Source organism: Tursiops truncatus, chromosome 14 (genome assembly GCF_011762595.2).
Source record: "Tursiops truncatus isolate mTurTru1 chromosome 14, mTurTru1.mat.Y, whole genome shotgun sequence".
In the NCBI taxonomy this organism is placed as follows: domain Eukaryota; kingdom Metazoa; phylum Chordata; class Mammalia; order Artiodactyla; family Delphinidae; genus Tursiops; species Tursiops truncatus.
Window position 1 is genome coordinate 81625601 of NC_047047.1, and position 27990 is coordinate 81653590.

At 52.0% G+C, this 27990-nt stretch overlaps 1 protein-coding gene across 3 annotated transcripts; it reads left to right on the top strand.

Annotated features, from left to right (window-relative positions):
- The first annotated feature begins 1939 nt into the window (after positions 1 to 1939).
- On the top strand, positions 1940 to 27981 carry CYS1 (cystin 1). Of its 3 annotated transcripts, none has more exons than XM_073791599.1 (3): positions 1940 to 2832; positions 20407 to 20459; positions 23773 to 25077. In XM_073791599.1, the coding sequence occupies exons 1-3, from the start codon at positions 2500 to 2502 to the stop codon at positions 24104 to 24106; spliced, it is 720 nt and encodes a 239-aa protein (XP_073647700.1). In that variant the 5' UTR covers positions 1940 to 2499; the 3' UTR covers positions 24107 to 25077. The 3 variants fall into 3 exon arrangements, with proteins under 3 accessions (XP_073647700.1, XP_073647701.1, XP_033693918.1); XM_073791600.1 differs by lacking the exon at positions 23773 to 25077 and adding an exon at positions 22614 to 23759 and having other exon boundaries at positions 1945 to 2832; XM_033838027.2 differs by lacking the exon at positions 23773 to 25077 and adding an exon at positions 25090 to 27981 and having other exon boundaries at positions 2194 to 2832.
- The last annotated feature ends 9 nt before the right edge of the window (positions 27982 to 27990 follow it).

The window sequence follows — 27990 nt, forward strand, 5'->3', positions numbered from 1 at the left end:
CCCACTGCAATGAGGGTGGTCCTCAGGCTGCGGTAAGGAAAGGACCTGCTTCATCTCCAGATGCCAGGCTAGTCCTATTGCCAAGGGAAACATCACTCAGGACACATCTCCTGCCAAAAGTATCAACAACTGTAGTTCTCTCGCAAAGTTTAATTTATTCATTGCAGGATGTTCTTTTCCAGGAGTTTAAGCAGACAGCTCCCACCCTGGGCCTCATCTTCCACCACCCTCACCAGCCACCACCCCAGTCACTGCATAAAGAAGTCCTTTAGCTGGAGAAGTGTGGCTGCCAGTATGGCTGCTTCCTTAAGAGGGATCAGACCCCATTTTCAAGGTCCCAATATTCCCGGGACTTTGCCAACCCTTTGGGACAAAGAGATTCTTGTTTATTTCTAGAGATGATCTTAGGTGGCATTGGTCACGTGGGAAAACTCAGGTTGTTTGCTTGTCATGGGAAGCTTCTAATAAAAGTAGTCTGGGTTTTTAGCACAAGTAGATGGAAGCCAGGTCCCCAAATGTAGCTGATTTTAAACGCACTCTTAGAGTGGAAAGAACAGAGGCTTTGGCCGATACACTCACTGAAGCTGAGTGAGCCAGACACGTCTGGGGAAAACAGGGTTGGAATCAAGAGCGGTCAGAAAAATCAGTTGCCCAGGGAGGTGAACACAGGGAGCTCTGGATATATTTAAACTGTGAGTCACATGACTAGACTCTACTTACGCAGTAGTAAAACATGTTTTCCTTTAAATGATTAAACTTAGTTGAACTTAGTACAAGAAAGATTTCTTTTCGCTGTGAATGTTTTTCTACCAGGTTTAAAGAGTTTCAAGATGAGATTTGTTTTCTTAAAAAGAAAACATATCAATAGCTTCCAAACTAGACACATCTGTGGAATCAGAACACCCAAATGACACCAAATAATGTATTTGGCCCATCTCCTGCATCTGGATGGTTAAGACAGCACATCAAAAAAAGGTAAAAACAAAAATAAAGAGGAGTTACAAATACTTCCTTCGTCTCTTGATAATAAAACAAATGGATATAGACTTGAAGCCCATGTTTATTCCATTGTCTTGGGCATAAAGCTTTCAATGCCTACTCCTGAAGTGATAAAATAGTAAAATTTCAAGTCTATGATAGGGAAAGTTTAGCCAAAATTTGATTTTAACAATTATTCTGCAATCCCATCTGGATTCAGGTTAATGTCAAGATGTCAGTTAAACCCAGGATGTTTGAGTTGTCTTGCTTTGGAAAGGTTAGATTTTTTTAAGTAAGTGAGGAAGGGAGAGAAAGAAGTCAAGTCTTAAAATGCAAAAGCACAACCAACAATAACACCACCGGGTTTGAATTAGACAGCTTCGGCCTTTTTCTTATTTGGGGGTTGGTTCACTTAAAAATAATAAACGTTTTTCTTTCTTTCTTTTTTACTATCCAATGACCAAAAGCTAGAATTAATTACGATCAGTACCTACTGGCTTTTTCCTTGGGGAGAGAATGCTTTTTCTGTCTCCTTTCAAATTTTTTCTTTCCCCAAAGTAGTTACTTTTTTAATGAGGCTCGGCATTCAAGCACCACATCTCCTTTGGGGCAGGAGGAGAGGGACGGGAAACCCAGGGCCCACCCCTGCCTGCTGCCGGCTCCCTTGCGGAAACGCTGCAGCTGGGAGTCCGGCCCGGGAGAATCGCCCCCTTCCCTCCTTCTGTCCTGTCTTAGGTCGCACGAGGAAGCAGGGCAGAAATTGAAGGGTGGGATGCCCGGCACCTTCATCATCTTACTCCATCCTCAGAGGTATTTTTACCGTCCGGCCCCTTCCCCCAACTTAACATGTGAGGAACAGGAGGCTGGGAGAGGTGAAGTCCCCATCGCGCTCTAAGCTCGGGAGGGGCCGGGCTGTGGAGTCACCTCCGCACTCATCACCACCCCACGCAGGCCGGTCTGGGCGTGTTGCAGGAGCCCCAGTGCTTTCAGTTCTTCCAGGCGGCGGGGACCTGGAGTGTCGGGGAGCCAGAGCCTGGAGGGCTGACCCCGCAAGGAGAGGCGGGGCCCGAGGCGGGCCGGAGGGAGGAGGAAGGAGTCGGAGGAGGAGGGGACGCCGCGCCCCAGTGCCGTCGCCATCCAGTGCCCGGATACCCGGCCCTCGCTCCCCGCCCCCGGCCGCCGGCTCCCCGAGAGCCCTCACCCGCGGCTCTCGGCCCCCACCTCCAGGCCGGGCTCAGCACCCCAGCCCCGGTCGCGCCCCCTCCCACGTTCCCCTGTCCCGGGATCTAGTGCCCCCACCGCGACACCACGCCCCACGTTCCGCACACCGGTGGCTTCGCCCCTCCCCCAGGCCCGGCTCGCGTACCCCCGCCCCCAGTCGCGTCCCAGACCCGGGATCTCCCCCTCCCCCCGCTCACGCCCGGCCCGGGTCCGCACCCCCGGCCCGGCCGCGCCCCGGCCCGCGTCCCCGCCCCCGGGCCGCGTTCCGGCGGCGCCACAGGCCTGCTAGGCGGGCGCGCCATGGGCAGCGGCAGCAGCCGGAGCGGCCGCGCCCTGAGGCGGCTGCGCAGCCCCGACAGCCGGCCGGCGGGGCCCGGCGGGGCAACCCCGGAGGGCGGGACGGGGCCGCCAGTCTCGGTGACGGCGGCGGCGGCGGCCCGGGAGGAGGCCTGGGAGGCGGCGGCGGAGGGGGCGGCCGGCCCCGGCCCCGGCCCCGCGGCGCCCCCCGACGGCGGGGACGAGACGCTTCGCCTGCTGGACCAGCTGCTGGCCGAGTCGGCGGCCTGGGGCCCCGGGGAGCTGGCCCCGCGAGGCCCGGCGCGGCCCCGACCCGCAACCGGCACCGGGAGCCCGGTGAGTGTCGGAGCCCGCGGAGTCGGTGGGGCAGCTGCGCCGGTTCCTGCCCCGGAGCCCCCTCCCCGCCGGCCCGCACGCCGCGCCCTGTCCCTCCGGGGCCCCCGCCCTGTTGCCCTGTCCCCCAGCCCCCGCGGCCCTCCCGCCGCGCTCTCCCTGCTCGCCCCCTTCCCCTCTCTGCCTCCTCTGGGTGCTGGTCTCACTGCCTCCAATTTGGGGGGTGACAGTGCTGTGCTGGCAGCAGCCTTAAAAGGCAGGGAGACAGACATCCCTTAGCAGAAATGCATCTCCCAGGCTTGCTTCTGGCCAGAGCTTGCCTTTTTTTCCTTTTGGAACTGCGGCTCCTTCCAGCCTAGGTAGGGGCTGGCCAGCGGGGCTGCTTTCTTCTCAGGTACCTCCCCCTTGGCCATTCCCCGGGCACTGTCGGAGGAGGATGCTAAGAGGTGGGACCGGTAGCCAAACAGTTTACAAAGGCCCTTCGCGTCAGACACATCAGGATCTTTGCCTTGTGGTCAAGCAGTTTGCATACTACTGGCTATTTTTGAGATGCTGTGCAATTTCTTTTTGGCTTCCCAATTCTCTCTTCCAGAACACTTGTAATAACATCCCCGCTGTTCTAGAAAAACAATAAAAGTGAGCACTCTCGCATGGCAACAGCCTTCACTCCAGCAGAGCTGAATGAACAAGATCTGTGATATCAGCTCCTGGGCTTGAGGAGGATGTCCAAGGCAGTTCCCCCCTTCCCCGGAGTCCTGCAGGCTTTGCTTAACAACTGCTGGGACCAGAGGGAGGTGTCTTCCGGGGCAGCCACCAAGCAGTGGAATCCTGGAAGCTCCTCAGTGAGGTGGGGAGGGGTGGGTGGAAAGGACTGGGCCAACCTGGGCACTGCAGGGTCTTCCTCCCCTGTCCTCCTGCCCAGCCCCTGCTGCCCTCCCAAAGTGAGCTGCAGCAAGTGGGACCCAATTATATAACAAGATTCCTTTAAGATTACATCAGAGTTCCATTATATAACCCTCAAAATGGATAAACAGTTGAGAAATTTTGGGGGAAATTCTGAGATGGCATGGAAGCAATCTTTTAGGGATCAGTTGTCAAGTGCTTTGGAAACTTCAGAAGCGAAAATGGAAAGAAAACAGAGAGAATGGATTTCCCTCCCCCGTCCCCACCCCCATTCGTTGAGTATCACAGCAACTCCTAGGGTGCATGGGCTGCCTTACTCATTCTTTCAGTCATTTCTCAGGTATTGCTTGAGCACTTACTGTGTGCCGGGCATCGCTCTGGGTGCTAGAGATGAACACTGATGGCACGCAGTCCTTGCCCTCAAGAAGTTGACAGTGTAATGGGGGAGAGGGATCTGCAAACAAAAAGTAGAATACCTGTGGGCAGCCTGTAGAGAGAGTCCACAGGAGGAGCAACTGGTCCTCTGGAGAAGTCAGGTCGGCATACCAGCAGGACAGCACTTGAGCTGGATCTGGAAGGGTCTGTGGCCCTAGCCAGGCAAACAAGCAGCAAAGGGCATTTGGGCAGAGAGAAGCCTGCGAGCAAAGGCAGTGCCGGCCGGGGCATAGGGTACCCAGGGTGTGGGTGGGAGCACGGGAGTTGAAGAGGTTGGGAAGGGTGAATGCCAGGCTACGGACATGTCACGCTAGGAGTATTCCCTGCTGAGGAGTTTGGACTTTACCGTAAAAGCCGTGGGTATCTTTGAAGGACTAAGGGGAGTGACATTTTGTGTCTTAGGAAGGTTGGACCAACAGCCATGGGGAGGATGAACCGGGCAGAGTAAGGACTAGGGGCAGGATGTCCAACTGGGGCTGCTTCAGCGGTCCAGACGGGCAGGTGCTGAGGGCAGGTGCTGAGGGCAGCAGCGCAGTGCGAGGACTGAAGGGGATGGAGTTGAGAGACTAGGAGGTGAAGGCAGCCCGCTGGGGTCGCTCTTTTGGGTGCGGATTGTTTGTAGCTTCTGTACCATAGATGTTTCTTTTTTTTTTTTTCTTGCGGTACGCGGGCCTCTCACTGTCGTGGCCTCTCCCGTTGCGGAGCACAGGCTCCGGACGCGCAGGCTCAGCGGCCACAGCTCACGGGCCCAGCCGCTCCACGGCATGCGGGATCTTCCCGGACCGGGGCACGAACCCGTGTCCCCTGCATCGGCAGGCGGACTCTCAACCACTGCGCCACCAGGGAAGCCCCTAACCATGGAGTTTTTCTGCTCTTATTGTGTATATGTTCCAAATCAAGGTAAATTTTTCCCTTACATTTTGGTAGAAGCAACTTTCAGTTAAATATTTTTTTTTTGTCTGTGAACCATAATACTTTGTAATGAAACACTAGGTAAGAGGATTTTCACTCTGGATTGTAAATTTAGGAAAAATTATGGGCAAATTTGAGGTAAGACACAAATGTGAAGGATACAGTAGTCTCTCTGCACTGGGGCTGTGTTACAAATCCCCATGTCCAAGAAACAGGATCTCAGGGAGAAAATGGGTTGAATGAGGCCAAGGCCGCTGGGGAACCCGTGACAGTCTGTGTGTGGATTTACATTCACTGAAATACAACTACTGAGACACTTCCCCAAATAAAGAGCATTTCCATGACATTCCTAGTTTCCAGTCCAGTTCCATAAACTCTTGGTACCAGTACATGTCAGCTAGAAAGAAGTCTTTCCCTTCATGCAGTTTTAAGTTTGGGTGCGTGTTCACTGCAGAGACACGCATGAGATGTTCGGTTTCCTGTCAGATGACGTGCACAGTAAAGAAGGGGAAGGAGGATTACGTCCGTTGGGCACCTGTTCTGTGTTAAGGACTAAATTAGGTACTTCCTGGTCATTGTCCCACGTTCCCCTCTTCAAACAGCCTTTTAGATAAATAGTGCTTTCGATTTTACAAACAAGGCCATCTCAGTCCCAGGAGATTGATAACATACCCAAAGCCACACAGCCAGTAAGTGGGGGTAGCAGAGTTTGTAGCAGGCCTGCCGGGCTCCAGCCCCTCCGTAGACAACCTGGAATGTTCCATGCCTTTTCCATTTTCCAGATGTCCAAGTCACAAGGCAGATCCCGCACTTCCAGTGCTCTGCTCGCAGTGGCACTAATGCCTGGCCCGTTTTTCTTTACGATTTTTTTTTAACGTTCAGTAATCCCTAGCATTCCCCAAGCAAACTCATCAAGAACCTGTATTTTGTCTGATAAAAGTACCACCCATCTTGCCCTCATAATATCCCCTGAATGTTACTTTCGGCAGCCTCCTTATTCATTCAGATGTTTAGGTGCTTAGGGGTCATACAGTTTTTACTAAAAGTTGTGAGACTCCCAATTATTCACTTAGTACATCTGTCACCAGCATCCTTTTACTTGAGCATTTTCATGAGCCCCTGCGTGTAAGCATGTTGCTGGTTGCACGGGGGCAGAAGCAGAAGAACAAAGAGGCAAAAGACTCAGAAAGAGTCCTTTCCCCATCCTGTATCAGGTTTGATTCCTGTGAAACAGAGGGCTTTGCAGTTCACTTACAGTCACTCGGAAATTGTTCAGATGTTGTAATGCAGCTGCTATTTATTCAGGCTATTCTAACAGCCGGCTCCTTACATCCATTGCTTTGCTTAATCCTCATCAGAATAAGTTCCTGCCAAATTGGTGTCGCCTCCCCGCAACTTCGTGTCGGAGGGGAGTGTACAAGGCCCAGAGAGGTAGTTCACTTGGCCAGTATCGTGCAGTTTGAAAGAGCCAGTCAGAGTCGTTCTGACTATACCTCTGTAGAGCACTGTGTATACTGGAATTTTAACTGAGTGAATTTGCCATCAGGAGGGATTCTCACTTGTTCCCTGATTCCTCTGGTGCTCAGTTTTTCTCTGAGATAGGTCTCCATACCCCGGCTTCTGTGATTGTGTACAAGATGTGTTCCAGTCTCTAAAGATGTGTTCAGCCCAGAAAAGGTTATGCTTACTTTTAAGTGTTTGTTTTTGAAGTTAGAATAGGTAATATACATGCACGTGAGAAAAAAAAATTGTTCTTGGTTGTTCTCTGCAATAAAATACTTAAAATGATCTTATTCATGAGAGATGTGGGTTTTTTTAAAAAAATATTTTATTCATTTATTTATTTAGGCTGCGCCAGGTCTTAGTTGTGGCATGTGGCTCATAGTTGTGGCATGTGGGCTTCTTAGTTGCGGCATGCATGCGGGATCTAGTTCCCTGACCAGAGATCGAACCTGGGCCCCCTGCATTGGAAGTGCAGAGTCTTACCTACTGGACCACCAAGGAAGTCCCACATGAGAGGTTTTAAATAAAAAGATAAGCCCTATATTAGCTTCACTCTACAATTGTAAAGGAATATATGCTCATTGCAGAAAAATTGGAAAACAGAAAAAATATATAATAAAAAAATATAGAGAAAAGGAAATAAAGATTGCTCATAGGGCTTCCCTGGTGGTGCAGTGGTTAAGAATCCACCTGCCAACACAGGGGACATGGGTTCGATCCCTGGTCCGGGAAGATCCCACATGCCACGGAGCAACTAAGCCCGTGCACCACAACTACTGAGCCCGCGCGCCTAGAGCCCATGCTCCACGACAAGAGAAGCCACCGCAATGAGAAGCCCACGCACCACAGCGAAGAGTAGCCCCTGCTCGCTGCAACTAGAGAAAGCCCACGCGCAGCAACAAAGACCCAACGCAGCCAAAAATAAATAAAAAAATAAAGTTCCCTTAAAAAAAAAGAGCGTAGTGTAGATATACAATTTATAGCATCCTTTTATTTAGCATTATAGTATAAGCATTTCTCCCATCATAATGTCTTCATAATTTGCCCCCCATCCAGAAGTAGTGTTATTTAATTAATCTCTTATTGTGAGACATTCAGGCTGTTTCCAGGTAGATTTTTTTGTTTGTTTATTTTTTGCCAATATTGAGAACCTTTTGTTTTTGGCCATGCCGCGTCGTGGCTTGCATGACCTTAGTTCCCCGATCAGGGATTGAACCGTGCCCCCTGCAATGGGAGCGTGTAGTCCTAACCACTGGACCACCAGAGAATTCCCGTAATGTTGAGAATCTGAAGAAAATTGTATAGGCAAAGACCATACTGCATCATTAACAGATTAAAATGTTTCCCACTATACTCTTTAACTTACCAGCTGTCACCTGTTTTCATTTCTTTTGTTCTTTTTTTTTTTTACATCTTTATTGGAGTATAATTGCTTTACAATGGTGTGTTAGTTTCTGCTTTATAACAAAGTGAATCAGTTATACATATACATATGTTCCCATATCTCTTCCCTCTTGCGTCTCCCTCCCTCCCACCCTCCCTACCCCACCCCTCTAGGTGGTCACAAAGCACCGAGCTGATCTCCCTGTGCTATGCGGCTGCTTCCCACTAGCTATCTATTTTACGTTTGGTAGTGTATATATGTCCATGCCACTCTCTCACTTTGTCACAGCTTTTAAAGATATATATCATTGAATTATAACAGTCTTAAAATTTTTTTACGTAATCGATCTCATAAGCGGCTTTTCATGCTGTTGCATGATATTCTTCATTATTATTTTAATGATTGCAAAATATTTCATCAAGTTCACGTACTTTAATTCACTAAAGCATCTATTACTGTTCTAGACTAATTTTCAACTTGTTCCTGGGCAGTCTTAGGTGCCCAAGGCAGAATTCCTTTCCCAAAGTCAGAAGAACTTCAAAATCAACAGTATTTTAGTGAGATATTGAAACTGAAAACTATTTAGGGTGGGAGAATTATGTGTGAAAATCTAAGGGTTTGGATTTGTCTTGTATTAAGTTATTTAATCAAATTGTGATTTTTTAAAAAAATGCAGCAGTATCTCTCTCAATCAGTGGTCTATTAATTAGAAAAATGTACCATCTAATATTGGTGTATCCATTCAACGTTTATTTTTTGAGCACCTACGTGTGCCAGGTACTGTTCTAGGTGCTGGTTATACATAAGTGAACTAAACAGACAAAACCTTCACTAACCTTCGGTCATGGAAGTCCAACAGTGCACAAAGTAAAGTACAAAGAACAAAACAGCAGTAGGGGCTGGGGAGAGCAGGAGTGGTGGCCTGGTGCCCGGGCAGAGAACAGGGAGCCTTGTGGCCACCGGAAGGCCTTGGCTTTTTTGGGGGGGTAGGGGGTGGGATCATACCGGTGCCCCCTGCATTGGGAGTGCAGAATCTTAACCACTGGACCACCAGGGAAGTCCCAGGCCTTGGCTTTTACTTTGAATGAGGTAGGGAAGGCTGGAGGAATTCTGAACAGCGGATGGCATGATCTGGTTTGTTTGAAGGCTCACCCTGGCTGCCCTGTTGAAGACAGCCTGGGCTGGGATGGAGGGGCCAAAGCTGGGAGCAGAGCTGGGAAGCTTTTGCAGGAATCCAAGTGAGAAGAGGGATTGGTCTGGACTAGAGTGGTAGTGAGTGAGCTGGGAAGGACCGGTTGGCATATGGACCTAGATTAGAACTAGAGACAGCCCGTTTACTAATGGATTGGCTGTGGGTTGTGTGAGAAAGGAGTCAGAGGACCCCAAAGTGTTTGGCTTGAGCAGCTAGAAGGACGTAGTTGCCATTAACTGACATGGGAAATGTGGAAGGGGCAGGGTTTGAATGTTGTGAATCAGGAAGTTGTTTTAGAATATGTTGAATTTGAGATGCGTGCTAGGCATCTACACAGAGAGATCAATTGAAAAGATCTTTGTAAGAGTTTGGCGTTCAGGGGAGAGGCTGGCTTTGGACTTATAAATTTGGCGGCCGTTAAAACATAGAAGGGTTGAGATTAGATCAGCCCACCAGTAATACTGAGGTCGGCTCACACCTGAGTGTGTGCCAGGTACTGCTCTGGGTGTTTATGTGTGTGACCTGTGTTCAGAGGTAGAGAAGATGAGGGGACATCCTAAAGGGAAGAAAACCAAGAGGATGCAGGTCTGGAAGCCAAGGGAGGCAAGTATGTCAAGGAGGAGGTAGTGACCAGCTCTTGTAAACGCTGCTCGATGGGACGAGTGAGGTGAAGTCTGAGAGCTGACCATGGAAGCTGGCGGCTTGGAGGTCCCTGGTGCCTTGGCCAGTGCCGTTTCAGTGGAGCGGTGCGGGAAGCCTGATGGGCTGGCCTTCATGGAGGCAGGGAACTGGAGAGTAGCCAAGGCTTTCAGGAAGGTTCTTTTTACAGTGCAGTGTTGGTGGGTAGCCATAAAGATGGCTCCATTAGGACACTGAATTAACCGTAAACTCTCAGTCCCAGAATGGGCTAGATAAAAGAAGTTTGGGGGATTAAACGTGCTAGTGAAATTCAAGGGTACCCTTAAAGAGGATATTCTGATTCAGTCTAATAGATATAAATTCAGTGTTTCTACTACCAGGTGATGATAATTCGTACTCCCCACCGCCACCTAATAAATCTTAGTCACTCAAGATCTAGGGAAGATCATTGTCTGTCTTCCAGGCTGAATGACTCCACTGTCCACCGTTTTTGCAAATGCACTTTTGCATTTTGCTCTAGCGAAGGAGGACCAGGGTGCCTCTTTCTTGTCTTTCACCGTCAGCCAGGGATTCCCAGTAATCCTGGCTCACAGCTGCTGTGGGATGTGAAGGTGAAAACAGGCATCAAAATGGTTCCGTGGCCGGAAAGCAGATCCGCCAGAGGACTTTGAAAGTGACGGATACTCTAATGGACTTCTGGCAAAAAGCCACTATTTTGAAGACAGTTACCATCTGTCCGCTTTCAGATCTCTCGCAAAGAACACAAATTTAAGTGGCAGTAAGTGGCATTTGATCAACCTAGGAGTCATAGGAGAGTAAAGCGCAGTGCGGACCCCCAAGGCTCATACCGTGTTGGGGGAGGGCTGTGAAGTGAGCGTTCCTCATGGAAGCCCTGGAGTGGAGGTAAGTAGGAATTATTACATACAAGGAGTTGAATAATCCCATCCAAGGCAGAAGTCTTCGCGTCCAAGAAGACCTGACATCTGAGTTGGTTGTGAAGGATCGGTAGAATTTTCCAGCCGTCAGTAAAGGAGGGAGCATTCCATAAAGAGCGAGCAGCATGTAGAAGAACCCAGAGGGACCAAGTGCTTTAGGAGAACAGCATGTTGTCCATAATGGCTGGACAGCAAGGTGATGATGGCTGGACGGAGCGCAAAAGACAACGAGATCGGTTTGGGTCATGATTTCACAACCTTCTAGGCTAAAGGGTTGAACTTTATCCTGTAGGCAACAGGGAGCTAGTGGAAATTTTGTGTTTTTTATTTTTAAATGATTATTTAAAAAATCAGAATAGGTAATATACACGCACATGAGAGAAAATGTAACAGGTACACTGAAAAGAAAGTTTCCCCTCCACCCTGTCCCCCACTCTCTCCAGTTCACTTCTCCAGAGACGCCCACCTTATCAAGTCCTTGTGTCTCCTCCCCAGCCTCTGTTTAGAAAGACAAGGGGTGGCAGGAGGGCGGAGGATGAGAGGCGATGGCGCGGGAAGCAGGGTGCCCAGGTGGGAGATTCTGCAGAAATCCAGGTAAGGGGCGATGCGAGAAGGCGAGGTGCACACTGGTTGTGGGAGCAAGGGACGGCAGGCTGCCGCAGAGGCAGCCGGGTTTCCTGCTGGTGTCATAGCGTCGACAGCCATGCTCAGTGTTGTGCAAGTGGCTTTGGGGTGTGAGGCAGACAAGTTCGTGGGCCGCCAGAAGCTCAGGTCCACTGTACAAGGTGGTTGGAGCTGGCACGTAACTCTGTGAACTTCAGCATCTAGATGGGGCGACGAGGGAGAGCATGTGGGTGGGAGGAGAAGAGTCCTGAGCTGGAGCCCTGGAGAACTCCAGGAGCCGGAGGAAGACGCTTCCTCTCAGGAGATGTACGGAAACAGCCAGATCTAAAAGTGTTTAGAAGCGCTTGCCTGGAGATGGGGTCAGAGGTGTGACCCCAGAGGGCTCCCTCCCTCCGTGGTTCCGGGATGTGGGCTTCGTCCATGGTGGGAAGCCTGACCGTAGTGAAGGTTGGAAGCGGGGTCTCCCGCGCCTTGCCTGAGGCCGGGCCCCAGCGGCTGGTGCCGAGTGCTGGTGCGGGGAGGTGGGGGAGCGAGGTGGCTTGGGCGTCACCGCAGCGTCTCAGTGAGGCGCTGAGGAGGGCTTCCTTGCCCAGGAGCTTCGGGCTCCCCCAGCGCCTGGGACGAGCCCTCGCTGGACTCCGGTGCGGACGGTCAGCAGTGGTTTTTGCAGACGGAGATCCTCAGCACCTGCGTGCTAGGAAGGCGGCCTCCAGCCCAAGGCTACCATTCAGGTTCCCAGCAGACTCGGCCGCTTCGGTTCCTTCGCAGTTGGAGAATCACAGATTGCTGGAGCTGAAGGGACCTTAGAGACCACCAAGGCTACCTTCTCATTCACATCCCAGGCCTTTGGGTCCCAGCAGGGTGATTGCCCAAATCCCCAGCAGGACCAGGATCCACGCCAGGTCATCTGCCTCCGGGGGTGAGGATCCGGCTGCCCGTGTGAAAATGCGTTTGCAGGTGCTTCATAAGGTGTTATAACGCTGTAGATACGTAATTTATCGTTATTTTCCTTCAGTCCCACCCTTTACCTTCTCCAGGTCTCCCCGGCCTTTTGTCTCTGGAAGCACTTTACTGAAGCAAGGCCTGGTGAGGGGAGGTGGGCGCGCTAGGACTGGTGGCTTCAGAGTCAGAGCCTCCTTTTGCAGAAGTCCTTTGTCACTTTAGGAACGCAAAGCAGCCCTCCCAGCAGAGTCCACTGGGCCTGCAGCGTGTGCTGCCTGGGAAGCCATGAAGTGGAGCCGTGTGGGGACAGTAGCGCCCCCGGGGGTGAGAGGACTGAACCCGACTGGGAGAGTGCTGAAACCTGCCGAGGCCGGGAGATTCGGTACCGGGAGACCGAGTTCACTCTTCTCTCCACTGCAGGTGTTAACATTTCCATAATGAAGCATAAGCAAACCTGGGCTCCACAGAAGGACAGTTCTTAGAGAGGAAGGGGGAAGTCTACTGATAAAACACAACAGGCTCGTCGTGCAGCGTGAAAGAAGCCAGGCAAAGAAGGGTGCATGCTGTCCGACCCCATGTCTTTAGGCTTCTAGAGAGGCACACGGGTGTGCGGTGACAGGGGCCGACTAGTGGCCGCCTGGAGATGGGAGGGCGGAGGAGGGAAGCAGGGAGCATCACCGGGGGTGACGGATGTGGTTCAACAGTGGACACACCTGTCAAACCTGTCAGATTGTATTCTGCAGATGCCTGCAGCTTGTTCCAGGTCAACTATATATATTATTGATATGGGTACTTTAAGAGTTAAGGGGAGAACTCTTTAAACAGAAGAAGCAGGATACACATATTGTTAAATAAAATATTCAGTGGGTTTTCTAAAGATTAACCACTGATACTTCCCTTTTTTTCAAAAAACCCTAGTTGTAAGAGTCAGAGGAGACTTTTTTTTTAATTAATTAATTTATTGATTTTTGTCTGCGTTGGTCCTCATTGGTGCACACAGGCTTTCTCTAGTTGCGGTGTGCGGGCTTTGTTGTGGAGCACGGGCTCTAGGTGCGCAGGCTTCAGTAGTTGCGGCTCGCGGGCTCTAGAGCGCAGGCTCAGTAGTTGCGGCGCACGGGCTCAGTTGCTCCGCGGCATGTGGGATCTTCCTGGACCAGGGCTCGAACCTGTGTCCCCTGCATTGGCAGGCGGATTCTTAACCACTGCGCCACCAGGGAAGTCCCAGAGAAGACTTTAAGAAATCATCTTACTGAGTTCTTCCTCAGATGTTTTCTGCTTCTGGTGTGAGTTTTTCAAAGCCCCCCTAGGATCTCGAGTGATGACACATCACATCCTGCGTTCAGCCGGGTTCCCACGGCCCCAGTCCAGCCGCCATGGCCTCCCCGGGGTCCCGATGTGGCCTACCGAGCAGGAGGGGCAGGCTTCCTGCTGGCTGGGAGCTTGTGTCTGCACTAGGCCTGGAGCAGCCGCCAGGGGCTGCTGTGTCTTTGCTTTTCACAAGCTCCCGAGCTGCTTCAGCAAGTTGGATCTTCTGGGAGGCCTGCCTAACACATTTTGCGTCTGAGAAAGTCAAGTTAAAGGCTTAAACTGACGAGAGGAAGAACCACACGTTCAAACCACAGAGAGAAACACAGGTAAAGAAATGAAAGATATAACAAAGCTGAGCTGTCAGGGAAATTAGAAAAGAAAGAGTATGGCCTTCTGTGCGAGTGCAGGCTTGGGGCGTCCAGTCCACGTACCTGATGCGCCACATCATCGCGGCCCTGCAGCTGGCAGTGTGTCCCCGTTAGTAGTGAGTAGAGCAGCGCAGAGAAGTGGAAACTGGCTGACGATGCAAATGTTTGATTCCGATTTCTTGCTCCCTCACTCAGTTGCCCTCCTGATGGGAGAAACCATATATGTAACAACTCTTACAAAACCTGGTGATGAGAGGAAAAGCCCCAGCAGGTGATGGCAAAAGCTGGTTCCAGCAGAAATGGACAAGAGGGAACTAGGGCCCCTATTGGATGACTTCATAAAAAATAGCTGAAGGGTAGTTGAGTAAAAGGATTACTTTACTTCTCTGTTGTCCCTGAGAAAATAACCAGCCTCAGTGGCTGAAAACTGCAGGGAGGAAGATTGGTGTCAATATTATACGAGAGAACTTTCTCATGTGCCCAAGAGAATTGAAAGGAGGGTCTCAAAGAGATATCTGTGCACCCGTGTTCATAGGAGCGTTGTTCACAATAGCCAAAAAGTGGAAGCCCCCCAAGTGTCCCTTGTTGGATGAATGGATAAACACAGCGTGGTATACACGTACAGTGGAATATTATTCAGCCTTAAAAAGGAACGAGGTTCTGGCACGTGCTACAACGTGGATGAACCTCGAGGACATTACGCTGAGTGAACTGAGCCAGGCAGAAGAGGGCGAATACTGTATGATTCCACTCAGGTGAGTTGCTAAAGGACCCATTTCTATCGGACAGGAAGTACAGTGGTGGTTGCTGGGGTTTGGGGGATGAGAGTTGTTGTTTAATGTGGACAGGGGTTCAGTTCTGCAAGATGAAGTTTGCGAGATTGGTTAATGTACTTCACTCTACGGAACTGTACGCTTACAAATGGTTAAGATGGTAAACTTCAGGTTAAGATGGTTTAAGGTGTGTGTATTTTACCACAATTAATTTTTTTTTGAATAAAAAAAATTAAAAAGAATTTTCAGCTAGTCTGAGCTGCCTGAGCAGGAATGGGCTGCTTCAGGAGGTGGTGGAGGTGAGTGCGTGTGTGTACGTGTGCACGCACACGTGTGCGTGCCTGTGTGACTTGCCCTCCTCTCTCTCATCTTCGTCGCCCCTCCCTACCCTCTGTCCCTCTTCCCATTGTGAATTCCTTGCTGACTTGGGAGTCATCTCCTCTTCATCTTTACACTCCCCAAAGGCACGAATATTCAAAGGAATATGCAGGGAATACTGAGTCCCCGGGGCAAGATCACTAGCCATAGCAGACACTAGCCGGCCCCACAGGTACCCCTGGGAGGAAGTTGTGCACCTTCGCTGCGCAGCCCACCTCCGCGTGGAGAGAGCGCCAGGCAGGCAGGACAGGCTCTTCTGGCCAATGCGTGGGGGTGGCTGTAGTGGCAGGTGGCTGCCGCGGCCCATGCCACAGGGCTTGTGTGGCCAATGCATGGGGGTGGCTGTAGTGGCAGGCGGCTGCCGCGGCCCATGCCACAGGGCCTGTGTGGCAGGACACACCCAGGCTTGCTTCTGCTAACCACCACTAACGAACATCTCCCAAGAAACACATCAGAACTAGGTTCTCAGGGAAGCGTATGCTGTCCTGGAACCTCTCAGGCCTTGAACACCAAGGTCTTCCCTGCGCTCTCCTCCTCACGCCTTCAGGTTCTCTTCTAGCAGGGCTGTGTCAGAGGCTACTCTGGGCTGGACGTTGGGTCAGATGTTCGTAATGGTGTTTACTGGTCGCTTACAGGATAGGCATTGTACTAAGGATGAGACAGAAGAGAAAGAGACAGATTATCTTTCATATCTCTGCAGCCCTGAAGGCTAAGTACCTGTTACACAAATGAGTAAACTGAGGGTTAAACTGATTGCACAAAGTTTATAGCCCCCAGTCTGTGCTCTTATCATTTTGCTCATTGTTAACATGTCTAAGACTTAACTTCTCTGGTGACATTGCACCTCAAAAGTATAGGGTGTGGGTCTCCACAGCAGCTGACAGAGCACTGGGCACACTGGGGTACTGATGATTGATTAATCCCTGGCGATTGATTAATCCCTGGGATTAAGCCTCAATAGGAAGATGGAGGGGGACTTTAAAAACGAATTTGGAGAGAATGTAAGCAGATTCCTGTAGGGGCAAAAGCCCAGTTCTGCCTATTGGTGGTGTAGGATTATGTGCACAGGGAGCACCGTGGGAAGGAAGCTCATCCTGCTCTACTGTTAAAAGGAAAAAACAAAACCTTTAAAACTCCCCAATGTCTGCAGACTACGTCAGAATAAGACTCTTGATTAATCATTTATTTAGGATTAGTATCTCTCTCCCATTTGTTTGTCTTTTTGTGTTGCTTCCAGAGAGACTCTCTCAGTTTGACCTTCCGGGTAACTGAGCTTCTCTTCAGCTGTGTCTAATTTACTCTTCAGAACACCTCCTGAGGTTTTACTTCCTTCCATCGTAGATGGCATTTCCAAAATCTCTAGCTGGTTATCTTGCACAACAGCTTATTCTTGTTTGGCTGAGACTGAATCATTCTCCTTTTAAAGTCACGTTCAGTCTGCTCGAATCACTTTTTTCTCAGGTTTAATTCTTTGAACTGATGAGTTTGGTTCCTGCCTCCACGTGTCACAGAGGAGGGTCAGGATATGCTCCTGGTGAGTGTGGCCATCGTTAGTGGTCTGGGAACAGTTTCCTGTGCTTCCTGGTGTCAGCGGCTGCCCATGCTACCCCCCCCTCCTGTCCCAGTCTGGGGGATGCACCTCTGTGCCCTGTCATTTGCACAAGCAGGCCCCTCCTCTCTGACCCTTGCCCCAAGGCCCTCTCCTGCTCTGGTGTCTGTCTCCTCTGAACTTGGAGCCCCCAAAGCTGCTGCTTTGTCCAGCAGCCCCCTCCTGTGTGTGCTGTGGTTTCCTCCATCGATCTAACCCAGTCTGTCTTCCAACAACCCCTACTACCGGGCTTCCCTGGTGGCACAGTGGCTAATAATCTGCCTGCTATGCAGGGGACACGGGTTTGAGCCCTGGTCCAGGAAGATCCCACATGCCACAGAGCAACTAAGCCTGGTCACCACAACTACTGAGCCTGCACTCTAGAGCCCATGAGCCACAACTACTGAAGCCCGTGTGCCTAGAGCCCATGCTCCTCAACAAGAGAAGCCACTGCAATGAGAAGCCTGTGCACTGCAATGAAGAGTAGCCCCCGATCGCCGCAACTAGAGAAAGGCTGCGTCCAGCAATGAAAACCCAATGCAGCCAAAAAATAAATAAATTTATATATATATAAAAAAGAATATGCCTGCCAATGCAGGGGACATGGGTTCGAGCCCTGGTCTGGGAAGATTCCACATGCCACAGAGCAACTAAGCCTGTGTGCCACAACTACTGAGCCTGTGCTCTAGAGCCTGTGAGCCACAACTACTGAGCCTGCTCGCTTAGAGCCTGTGCTCTGCAACAAGAGAAGCCACTGCAATGAGAAGCTTGTGCACCACAATGAAGAGTAGCCCCCGCTCGCCGCCACTGGAGAAAGCCCGTGTGCAGCAACAGAGACCCAACACAGCCAAAAATAAATAAAAATTTAAAAATTTATATAAAAAAAAGCTCTACTACTTTCTAGTCTTGCAGTACTGTTAGAGATTTGTGAGTTGTTTTGTTTGGTTTGTTTTGTTTTTTGCTTATGGCCTTTTCTGTCATTTCTAAGGATTTGGGATGAAAGCGGGAAGCGGGCCTGCATGTTTGGTTTACCATTGTAATCACGGCTTCTGATGACCCGTGCACTTGTAGTCCACACCTCGGTGTCTGGCATTGGATTTTTCTCTAGTTGTGTCATCACGCTAGTTTTTTTCTGCCCAGCTGTGAGCTGCTCTGGGCAAGGACCATATCCTGTATGGATAATAGAACATGGCGCACAACAGGGCACATGGACTTGATGAATGCTTATTCACGACCTCTGACGACTCCGTGTATTTGCATATGCAAATATGTTCCTTATCTGAAGTGCCCTTCCCCTCTTTTCCACCTGGTAAACCCCTACTCTTTCAAAACTCCAGCTAAAATGTCACTCTTGCCACTCTTCTTGGAAACCTCCCATGGTGTTTTTCCCATTCAGAGTTGGTTTCCCCTCCTCTCCCAGCCCTTTATAACTCGGCTACATAATTTATCACATAGCATCGCATTGCATTTTTATGAGACTCTCCCCGTGAACTGTGAGCTCCTTGAAGACTGGGTTCTTGACAGTCGTGGCCTGTCCTGGGGGGCACTGCTCGTGCCAATGGGAGATCTTGTGCACAAAGCAGGCTGACGTCTGGCTGGGCCATGGCCTTGCTCAGCTTCATGGGTCAAAGGCTGGTGTCCACAGTGCCCTCAAGTGCCTTATGCTGGGAACACAGTATGGAAGGTTATTCAGACCCCTCTGCTGCTGAAAATAATATACTGGATATAATTAATGTAGTAAGAGTGTCTTTGAAACATTAAGTGGCTGGTGAGATAGTGAGGAATTACCAGCCCAGATCCAAGAAAGGCAGAATCAGAGATGCAAATAAGACGTTGGGCTGCATGTGCCTCAGGTGAACTTGAGCTTTGGGGCTGATGGTGTCCAGCAGTAAAGGGAACAGAATTTAGGGCCCAATGAAAGTTATAGTAGATCCTTCCCTCATCAATCCAGGACCTTCGGGGGACGGCAAGGAAAAGTATCACAGCACAGAACAGTGAAGGAGGGAAGAAGAGCCACAATCTAGCTGCCTCTTCAGGTTTGCAGCCCCAGTTCCCATCACCCAGGTGGTCCAAAATGCCTGAATGCATGGATTTAATTTCAAGTGGCCCCAGACCAGGAGTGCCCCCTGGTGCCCGGACAGAGCAAGCTCATGTCCTCTCTGGAGGAAGGCATGTTCCTCTCAGGACAGAGACCACCCACAAAGTGTTTTCAAGGCTAATGAGCATCAAACAAGAAAAAATAACCAACCAACCAGAGAACCAAGTGAACACTAGAAGAAACAAAGACAACAAAAATAGACCAATGAAGACTTCAGTTGTTTTTTTGGATTACCAGACACAGATTATAATCAACTATGTTTATTTTATCTTATTTAAGGGAAATACCTTTGAAGGACCAGGACCTCTAGAAAGTGACCTAGCATATTTTAAAAAGAACCAGATAGAACTTGAAGAAATGAAAAATACAATAAACAAAATTAAAGATTCTGATGGTTTGGGTTAACAGGAAATTAGACAGAGATGAAGAGAAGATCAGTGCCCTGGAAGACAGAACTGAAGAAATGACCTACACAGAGAGACCAGGATCTGATAAAGGACAACTTGAGAAAAAGCCACAGCAAACCTAATATTACATTTGAAATAATGAAAACTTTTCCTTTCAATAAAGGAACAAGGCAGAGATGCCTGTTATCATTTCTTTTCAAGGTAGTACTGGAGGTCCTAGCCAGTGCAGAAGGGCTAGGTGAAAAGTGTGTTTCCCTTCTGGGACCAGAAGGGAAAAAATCAAATGGCCATTTTTCTCAGATAATGTGAACAGGAAGAAAGACAGTCCAAAAGCATCTACAAATAAGTTATTAGGACTAATAAGAGAGTTTAGTAAGACTGGTGAACACAAAATGTATATATTTCAATCATATATCTGCGGAAACAAACAGGAAGAAAATAAAATTTTATTTAAAAAAGGATAATATCAAGTATCTAGAAATTGGTCTAAAAAGAGATATCTATGACCTCTACAGGGAAAATAAGACTTCTTAAAAGACATTAAAGAAATCCTAAATGAATGGAGAGGTGTTCCTTGTTTTTAAACTGGAAGACTTGTTATTATAGATATCAAGTCTGCCTAAAATGATCTGTATATTAATTCAACCCCAACAAAATCCCCAAGGGGGACAAACTGACTGCAGTACACATATAAGGAGGTGCAAAGAACCGGGAAGAGTCCAGGCTTATTCTAAAGCTGTGGTAACTGAGACGGGGTGGTGCCGGCACAGGACAGGCATGGACCATTGGAAGAGTTTGCAGACAGACACGTGCGACGTCTGTGCACCCTTGACTGAGAACAGAGAAGGCACAGCTGAGCAGCAGGGCAGGCTGCCGGGCAGTGCTTACATGGACGTCAGGACTTCGACTCCTGGCGTGAGAGATGGGGACATGCTGGCCGTTAGCTGCCGGGGAGGTGGGGAGTCTCTTGGTGTGAGCTGTGTAGGTCACTCCCCTCTCCCAGCCTCAGCTTCCCACATGCAAAATAGGCGGATGGAACTAGACAGCAGGGGAGCCTTTCCACTTTCCAGCTCTGGTTTATTCAGCCCTGGGTTGAATGTGGTGGCCGTCTGTCAGCACAAAGCCAGGGCAAAGACAGGCTGCACCACTGCCAACCTTCTGATGCCTCCTCCTTTTGTCTTTCTCAAGGTGTCCCCGAAATGGAGCACTGAAGACCACCCAGAGAGCAGCAGTGTCTCTGAGTAAGTACAGGGGCGGGGGCGGGGGGGGGAAGCACATCTCCACCAGAGTCACAGCCACCCTACCCCCCGCCCTCCCCACGCCTCTGCATCCCCGGCCCTGGCCCCGCCCATTCACTCAGAAGCTATTTGCAGTGGCTCATCTGTAAGTGAGGCACAGTCCTTGGCCTTCAGGAGTTTCCAGCCTAGAAGGATGGCAGGTGGGTCCCCCGTGATCCCATTACAGCGTTAGAAGGAAAACACATTTAAAACCCCTGGAAAGTGTCATCTGAGGACCCCAGGCCCAGAGACCAGGCCTTCTCTGTCTGCACGGCCCTGGGCTGTGGGAGGATTCCAGGGCCCCAGGAGCAGCCAGCACCGGGAAGCTGTGCGGGGGTGACCTTGGGCCTCTGGCTCATCGTGCCCTTGGCTTTCTCGTCTCTAATTGGCTCACGGTGATCGGCCCTGGGTCACTGGGAGGTAGGTGAGTGTGATGCTCAAGACCAGAGATGTGAAAATTCTGGCTCAACAGCTATTTTTATTACCAATTCCAAACGGCTCAGGGCCAGAACTTTGCCAGGTTCCCTTATTTAACAAACATTTGAGGAGACCTTCTCCCGAAGATTGGGGTCTCTTCACACGGGCTCAAGGGAGGTCTGAAAGGGGACAGAACTGCCGAGGGCTCGTGGAGGAGCTGATGTTTAAGTGGCTCGCAGGACACGTATTTTCACCAAGGAGAGAGGGCAGGTGCGTTCCAGGTGGTGGGCTCCACAAGCAAGACACAGGTCTGAACAGGACACCACGCACAGGCTGGTGACATTTAGCACAGGGTCTGGGGGGAGAAGGAGGGCCTTGAAGGCCAAGCTGAAACCGTGGGCCACTGCTGTCCAGTCAGAGGACGCTGGGGTCAGCTCTGGGAGCTGGGACTCCACCGTGGCCGCGGAGGTGAAGCAGTGAGCACATGAACACGGGCTCCGCCCCTTGCCAAGGCCAGCGCTTCACGCAGCAGAGAGGAGCATCCCTCCCGGTCCCCCCTCACAGGCCCTGCTCTTCACTTGTTTTGCAAACCGTCACAGGCTCCGCTTAGCACAGCTGCCTCCAGGTGGGCTCAGCGCCCCCGTGCACTCCCGTGCTGGACTGGGCGCTGTGTCTCGCTGCAGTGACCGGGCGCCAGGGCCGCCTCTGCTCCGCTGACCTGGACGCCCGAGCACGTGGCGCGGCTGAGGACCTGGGCCCGGAGCGGTGCCAATGGAGCTCCGTCCCGCCTGCATATTTCTACTGATTGTAAAGATAACTGGCAGTGACTTTCTTAAGTTTTCATCACCCCAGGGACTTTAGGAGGATTAAGTTCTGCCTCGAACAAATTAGCTGTTTCTTCTTATTTTTAAATGAATAGGTCCCTTCACCTCACATGCAAACTCCAGGACATCCCTCACTAGGAGTACTTCATTCATTCATTCATTCACTCCCTCAATATACTTTAGTGGGAGGGTCCTGAGTGCCACGCTAGGCCCTGGACTCCAGGCTGGGTGGGTCCCAGGCTGGTCCTGGCTCACTGGCGGCAGAGGGGAGAGCGTCATGAAGGTGAGATCAGGGCTGTGCCTCCCAGGAGCAGGCTCTGAAGCCATACAGGCCTGCCCCAGGGTCTGGACTGGCAGTAGCCGCCCTCCTCTGTTCCCCAAACTTGGGCTCCCCTGTCTGTAGGGGAACCTCTCTGAGGAGGGAGCGGCGGGTGTCCTGCCACCACGTCCACTGTGGCCTCTCACTGCCAGCGGCCGGCCCTGGGCTCCTCCACACAGCCAGTGTGCGCCTCCCTCCCCGCCCCCCAGACTGGGCGCACACAGAGCGCAGCCCACAGCACCCTCCTCTCCTGGTTCCTGCAGCGCCCACCCTTCCAGCCACAGACAAGCCCACCGTCCCCTTCTCCACCACCAGAACCCCTCAAAGCAGCGCTTCAGGGAGAAGTGTCCTAATGCATGCAGTTTACTTTGAAATGCATCCAGAAATCAGATAAAGTAATAGACATGGGATAAAGTAAACCCAGCAAAATGTAGCAGAAAAGTATTTACTTAATTTTTGAATCCACGATTTCAACTTTTCGGTATGCTTGAAAGTCTTCGTAATAAAAGGTTGAAGAGGAAAATCCTCCCAAACTCAGTTCAAATATCTCCTCCTCAGAGACTCTCACCCTCCCCTCCCTCCGTGTCGACCTGATGAGTCTCCCTCCTTCAGCAGTGCCGGCTCCAGTTCACACCACACCTGTACGTGTAATGCAGCGGGTACCTGTGACAGCCTGTCTTACCTCTTCACTCTCAGCCGCATCTCTGGGCCCTCACAGCACCAGGCCCAGAGCGGGTGCTTCACAGATGCAGCTGAAGGGAACGTTTGGTGTGAACCTGGGCCTGTGGGCCTTGACCCCCAGTCCTGACCATCCTCGATGTCGGCCACGCCCTTTCCCCAGGGTTGGGGTGTGGAAGCAACAGAGCTGAGCCAGCCGGGCTGGCTTTGAGGACAGGGCTGGGCTGGCCTGACCTGAAGTCTGTGAGGATCCGGTAGCAGAAGCCTAGGGCCTGTGGAGGGGAAACAGGGATTCAGGAGCCTTCTGTCTGCAGCTGCTGCTGAAATTTGCTCATTATTTATTCTGTAAATGCTTGTGGGATGCCTACTATAAGCCAGGCCTAGGCCAGGCACCCCGTTTTCCTAATGAGTAAACAGATGCAAGGTATGATTTGCCCATGGTCAAAGGGCCAGTAAATTCTAGACCCAACAGACAGTATAAATGACTCACCTCATTTTGCATGTGGCTCTGTAGCCCAATTATAATTGATTTGCTCTCTCTGGGGAAGAGTAATGGGTTTTTGTTTTGCATGACTTTAGGAATCTCTGACATAGTGAATTATAATTTAAACAAAGATTCAATTCTTGACTCCTCAGTCCCTCTAGGAACCATCTCTCCCTTTTAATGTCGTGCTCCCCTCCCCCAAGTAGGGGGAGACCCCACCTCGGTCTTCAGGCCCCCGGGCCGGCAGCCCCACGGCCGCTGGTGGACAGTGTTGCCCACCAGACAGGCTAGGATGGCGTGAGGCCGAGTGGAGCCCTGGCTGCTGGGGCTGCAACACCTCCTGTCGGCCTCCCCATCAGCCTCCCCTGCTGGCCTCCCTGTCAGCCTCCCCTGCCGGCCTCCCCCGTCAGCCTCCCCTGCCGGCCTCCTCATCAGCCTCCCCCACCAGCCTCCCCATCAGCCTCCCCTGCCGGCCTCCCCTGCCAGCCTCCCCTGCTAGCCTCCCCTGCCGGCCCTGCCTCCTCACCCCCTTTCTCCCCCATGTCCCAACTGCAGGGAGCGTCGGGCGCCTAGAGAGAAAGCCCTTGCTGAGCTGTGGGACCGGGTGAGGACGGTCTGTAGCCAGGTCACCATGGGACCGTGGGCAAGGCATTTCTCCCCCATCCACAGAGAGGGGGCTGGCCTGGGTGACCCCAGAGGGCTGTGCGGGAGGCACGTGTCATCTCTGGGCTTGGGGAAGTGGAGTCCCGCCGTTAGACCCTCATCCTTGCTGTTCAGCGCTGGGGGCCTGTTAGGCGGCACACACCCTGAGGTGACAGTCAAGTGGCCCAGAGCCCAGCTCCTGCCCTGCATTCCGGGACAGCAGACAGGGCCCTGGAGGCCGCTCTGAACATGTCAGGAGTGTGACGGCAGTGATCAGGTGGGCCTTAGAGATCATCCAGCCCAGCCCCCCAGCTCACATGGCCGCACGTCTCTGGCTGGCAGGTGGGAGCTCAAGGTCCCTTAGCTGGCAGTGGGCAGCTCTGGCCTAACTCCTCCTTCAGAGGTAGCCCCTCAGGCTGGCAGCACCCAGTTCGGCCCAGGTTTCACACCCTCCCACCTGTCAAAGGTGCTGAAGGGGGCAAGGCCATGGCCAGGCACAGGTGGACACCGCCGTGGGACAGCCTGCAGGACAGGGAAGTCGGGGGCACAACAGAGTCCAGAAAGCCGGAGAGGGGGTGGGCAGCCGGATCCAGGCCGGTGGGAACCACTTCCAGGGGCCCAGGTGGCAGGATGAGGATCCGAGATTTGGTCACTTAATACACTGCCCAGCAGGTTGGGGGAGTGGCCAGGATCCTGACGCCCAATCCTGTCCCAGCGTGGCAGCTCCTGTGAGACACCCCCGCCCACCCAAGGGGCAGGCACAGGGCGTGAGTCAGGCCGATGGATAGTCAAGACACAGCTCACCTTTGCTGAGGGCTGGGCAGGGTGCAAAATTCAGTGTCACACGCTGTCCATGCATTAGCTCATTTATGCCTCAGAATGAATTTAAGAATACAGCTCTATTTTAGAGAAAATTATCACTGAGCTAGTAACTGGCAGAGCTGGGATTCAAGCTGGGTCTTCCCATCCCCGGGCCCTCACCCTTAAGCATCAGAGGCACTGGCTTCCTCACAGCGTAAGGTCTTGGGTAACATTGGGGAGATGAAACCAGAGAATCAGGCAGGGGCCTGCTGATGGAAGAGGTTGAGGAGGTGTTCCCGGGGCAGAGGTTTTCAGTTTTAGTTTTAGGATGGATCAGAATTCCATACAGGGGCCACCGTGGTTGTCCAGTAGAGATGTGGAGTTTGAAGGTAACATCTTGTTTCCCATGTCCATGTTTCTCACCCACAGAGCCCCAGGCAGCTGCCACAGGAGGCCTGAGAGGCAGTCAGCCATCACATACGACTACTCTGAGGAGGAGCTGATGGCCAGCATCGAGCAGGAATACTGCTGCTAAGGCTGGTGCTGCAGCAGCCCCGTGGTCAGCCAGCGGCCAGCGCGCCATTCCTCCCAGCCCCAGCCCCAGCCGACTGGGTCTCTTAGGAACCTAGGCTGGGTGCACACATCCCCCTGCCCTGCCCAGGGCTCTAGCTGGAGCTTAGCCACCTCCAACATGCAGTTACTCCCAGACCTTTCACAACTGCCCTCTTCAAATCCATATTCAGACAGTCCTGAACGTGGCCGGCAGCTGGCCATCATGCTTGCTGGCAAGAGGTGATCGGCTGTGCAGATCCAGGGCACAAGGAAGGCACAGGTGCTGCCCCACAGGTGCGTGGGCAGGTGACCTGCCGGATACCTGCCCCTCCTCTCAGTCTCTGGGGAGATCCGTCTACAAGGTTCTCCTGGGTCTTGAAATGCTTCCCCTTTCTGAAGGCCCACTTGCCACCTGCTCCGAAGAAGCCACTTTACTGAGCGTGGCTCAGACTGGACACTTTGCGAACTCTAACACACGTCCCAGAGGGCCCCAAGGAGGTTCCGCTCTGGAGGGCACACCCAGGAGGTATGCCTTAGCGAGCTGGAGGGAGTCACCCTCTGTTCTGCAAATGAGTCGCCTGGAGATGTTATTGAAATGCAGATTCTGATTCTGTGGGTCTCCAGCAGGGCCTGAGAGTCTGCGTTGTTTCTAACCAGTTCCCAGGCGATACCCAGGCTGCTGGATCCCAGCCATGCCTGGAGTAGCAGGGACCTTGTCTGAGCTTTAGGCCTGGCTGACTCTTCCTTCCCTGGTGCTGGAGGCTGCCCAGAGCCACGACCCACCCACCTCCCCAAAGAGAGGCCTGTGCCCCTGCAGTGGGTGCGGTGGGACAGGAGCCAGAGACCCCGGTTCTGATCCTCGCTCTTGCACTAACTTGCGGTCACTTCCCCCCTCTGGTCCTCAGTGAGTCCTGGAGGCACGCCCCGTCCCCCAGCTCTGACCATCAGGGATCACACAATCCCAGGCTTCCTCAGTCTCTCGTCCCCGTCCCCTGGGGGCACGGGACTGCCTTCCCTGCTGAGGGTGACCACTGGCCACACCTGGAAAGGGTCTTTAGGGCTGCCGGCTCTTCCCACCTGGAAGAAGGTAGAAAATCACAGCAGTGAGGCCAGGAGAGCCTTAGAACATTCCCAGCTGACTGATGAGAAAGCTGACACCCTGTGAATCAGGCAGGGCCTGGAGGCAAGTGCTTCTTGCACTAGACGTGCACAGAGGGCCTGCTGGGTGCCGAGTGCGGCCCCAGGCCTTCTCTTGGTCGCTGGGTGTTGCTTCTGAGCCCCAGCCTTCTGCTGTGGAGCTGAGTGTGGAACCTGCTCATGAAGGGGAGGGGGAGGAATGTGGCTGAAATAGAGGCAGGAAGAAAAACATCTCCATGTCGAAGGTGACAATGACACATCGATGTCTGGAAAAGTCTCAGTGCCACACGTGTCTCCTGGCTTCTGTGGTGGCGAGTTCCTCTGAGATGCTACAAAGCCCAGGGATTTAGAAAACACGCTCCGTTCCCAGCTCTGAGAAATGCTGTGCCTGTCCTCCTGGGGAAGAAGCCAGGCCACGGCCCTCCTTCTGCCCCTCGCACGAGTTCTCAAAGGGGCCCCGCCTGGCTCAGGTTCCCTCTCCTCACCTAAGGTGAGCTTTTCCAAGACACTCCCCTTTGATGTTCTGAAGTCTCAGAGCCACTTCTCACTGGGCTGCCATCCAGTGAGATAGCACCACTGGGTGGACGCCCCTGGGGAATTTCTGTTCAACCCCCCCACTCTTTCTCACCTTATGAGCCCCTGCTGCTGTGAGCCCGGCCCTCTGCTGGATGCCAGGGTTCGTGTAGCAAGATCTGGTCTCCACTAGTGAGGACATGCTGTTTCTAGAGGTGCACCTGTAAACATGGACTCACGGCTGTCAAAGAACTGTAGCCAAAAGCCCTCTGAAGATCTAGCCTCTGTGGATTGGGGATGTGGTTCTTTTTCTGGGCTGGCGATAGTTAGTCAGGAGAAAAGCCTTCTTGGTTGCTTTTGAGAGGACAAATAACGTTTGAGGCTCGGACGTCCTGCGCTCTCCCAGGAAGGAAACGATGTAAAACCAGACCTTTGGGGTGGTGACACCTGGACCCCCGGCACCAAATCAGACCTTAACAGGTGGGCGGGGCTCAATTTTCTGGTGTGATGAAACCCCTCTGGAAACAAAAAGCTGCCTTTTCTGTGACGTGTGAACCCTGGGAAGGAGCAGTGACACATTTTAAGTCCTCAAGAGGTGGATGACATCCGATGGACACCCTGTGGAGCTGGTGCCCCAGGGTGTGCACATGAGACGGAAAAAGCGTGTGGTTTCGTGTGGCACTGAGGGCACCCGGCTGCGCTTTCAAGGTCCAAACCACCAAAATCAGGGGCCTGTGGTCGGCTGTCAAGAGTGGCACCACGTGGCAGCAAGGCGTCCACACAGCAGGGTGTCCGCTTGGACTGGGTGTCTCTGTCCCTGGAAAGTGGCGGCTACAAAGACCCCAGCCTGGGATAACTAAGCCCGAGAGGTTTAGGACTATTTTCAGGGAAGGGGAGAAACTGTAGAGGGAGGGGCTGACTTTTCTACTAATCTGGTGAGGAGAGGATTTGAGTGAAAAATAAAAACAACATGACCTTAGTAGCACAGGTTACAGACATGTTACTTTTTTTTTTTTTTTAATTTATCCAACATCTACTTGAAGAGGGCGGGCTCCAGGCCAGGCCCTGTGCCAGGTGGGCCCTGGGGGATAAAATAAAGATGTGATGCGAGTGAGCAGAGTGAGGTGG

What these genes read in the sequence shown, in the direction of transcription:
- CYS1 (XM_073791599.1), top strand. Translation starts at nt 2,500, where the DNA reads ATGGGCAGCGGCAGCAGCCGGAGCGGCCGCGCCCTGAGGCGGCTGCGC. An exon ending in CAACCGGCACCGGGAGCCCG is followed by an intron (nt 2,833 to 20,406) that starts GTGAGTGTCGGA and finishes GTCTTTCTCAAG; the next exon opens with GTGTCCCCGAAATGGAGCAC. An exon ending in GAGAGCAGCAGTGTCTCTGA is followed by an intron (nt 20,460 to 23,772) that starts GTAAGTACAGGG and finishes TCCCAACTGCAG; the next exon opens with GGAGCGTCGGGCGCCTAGAG.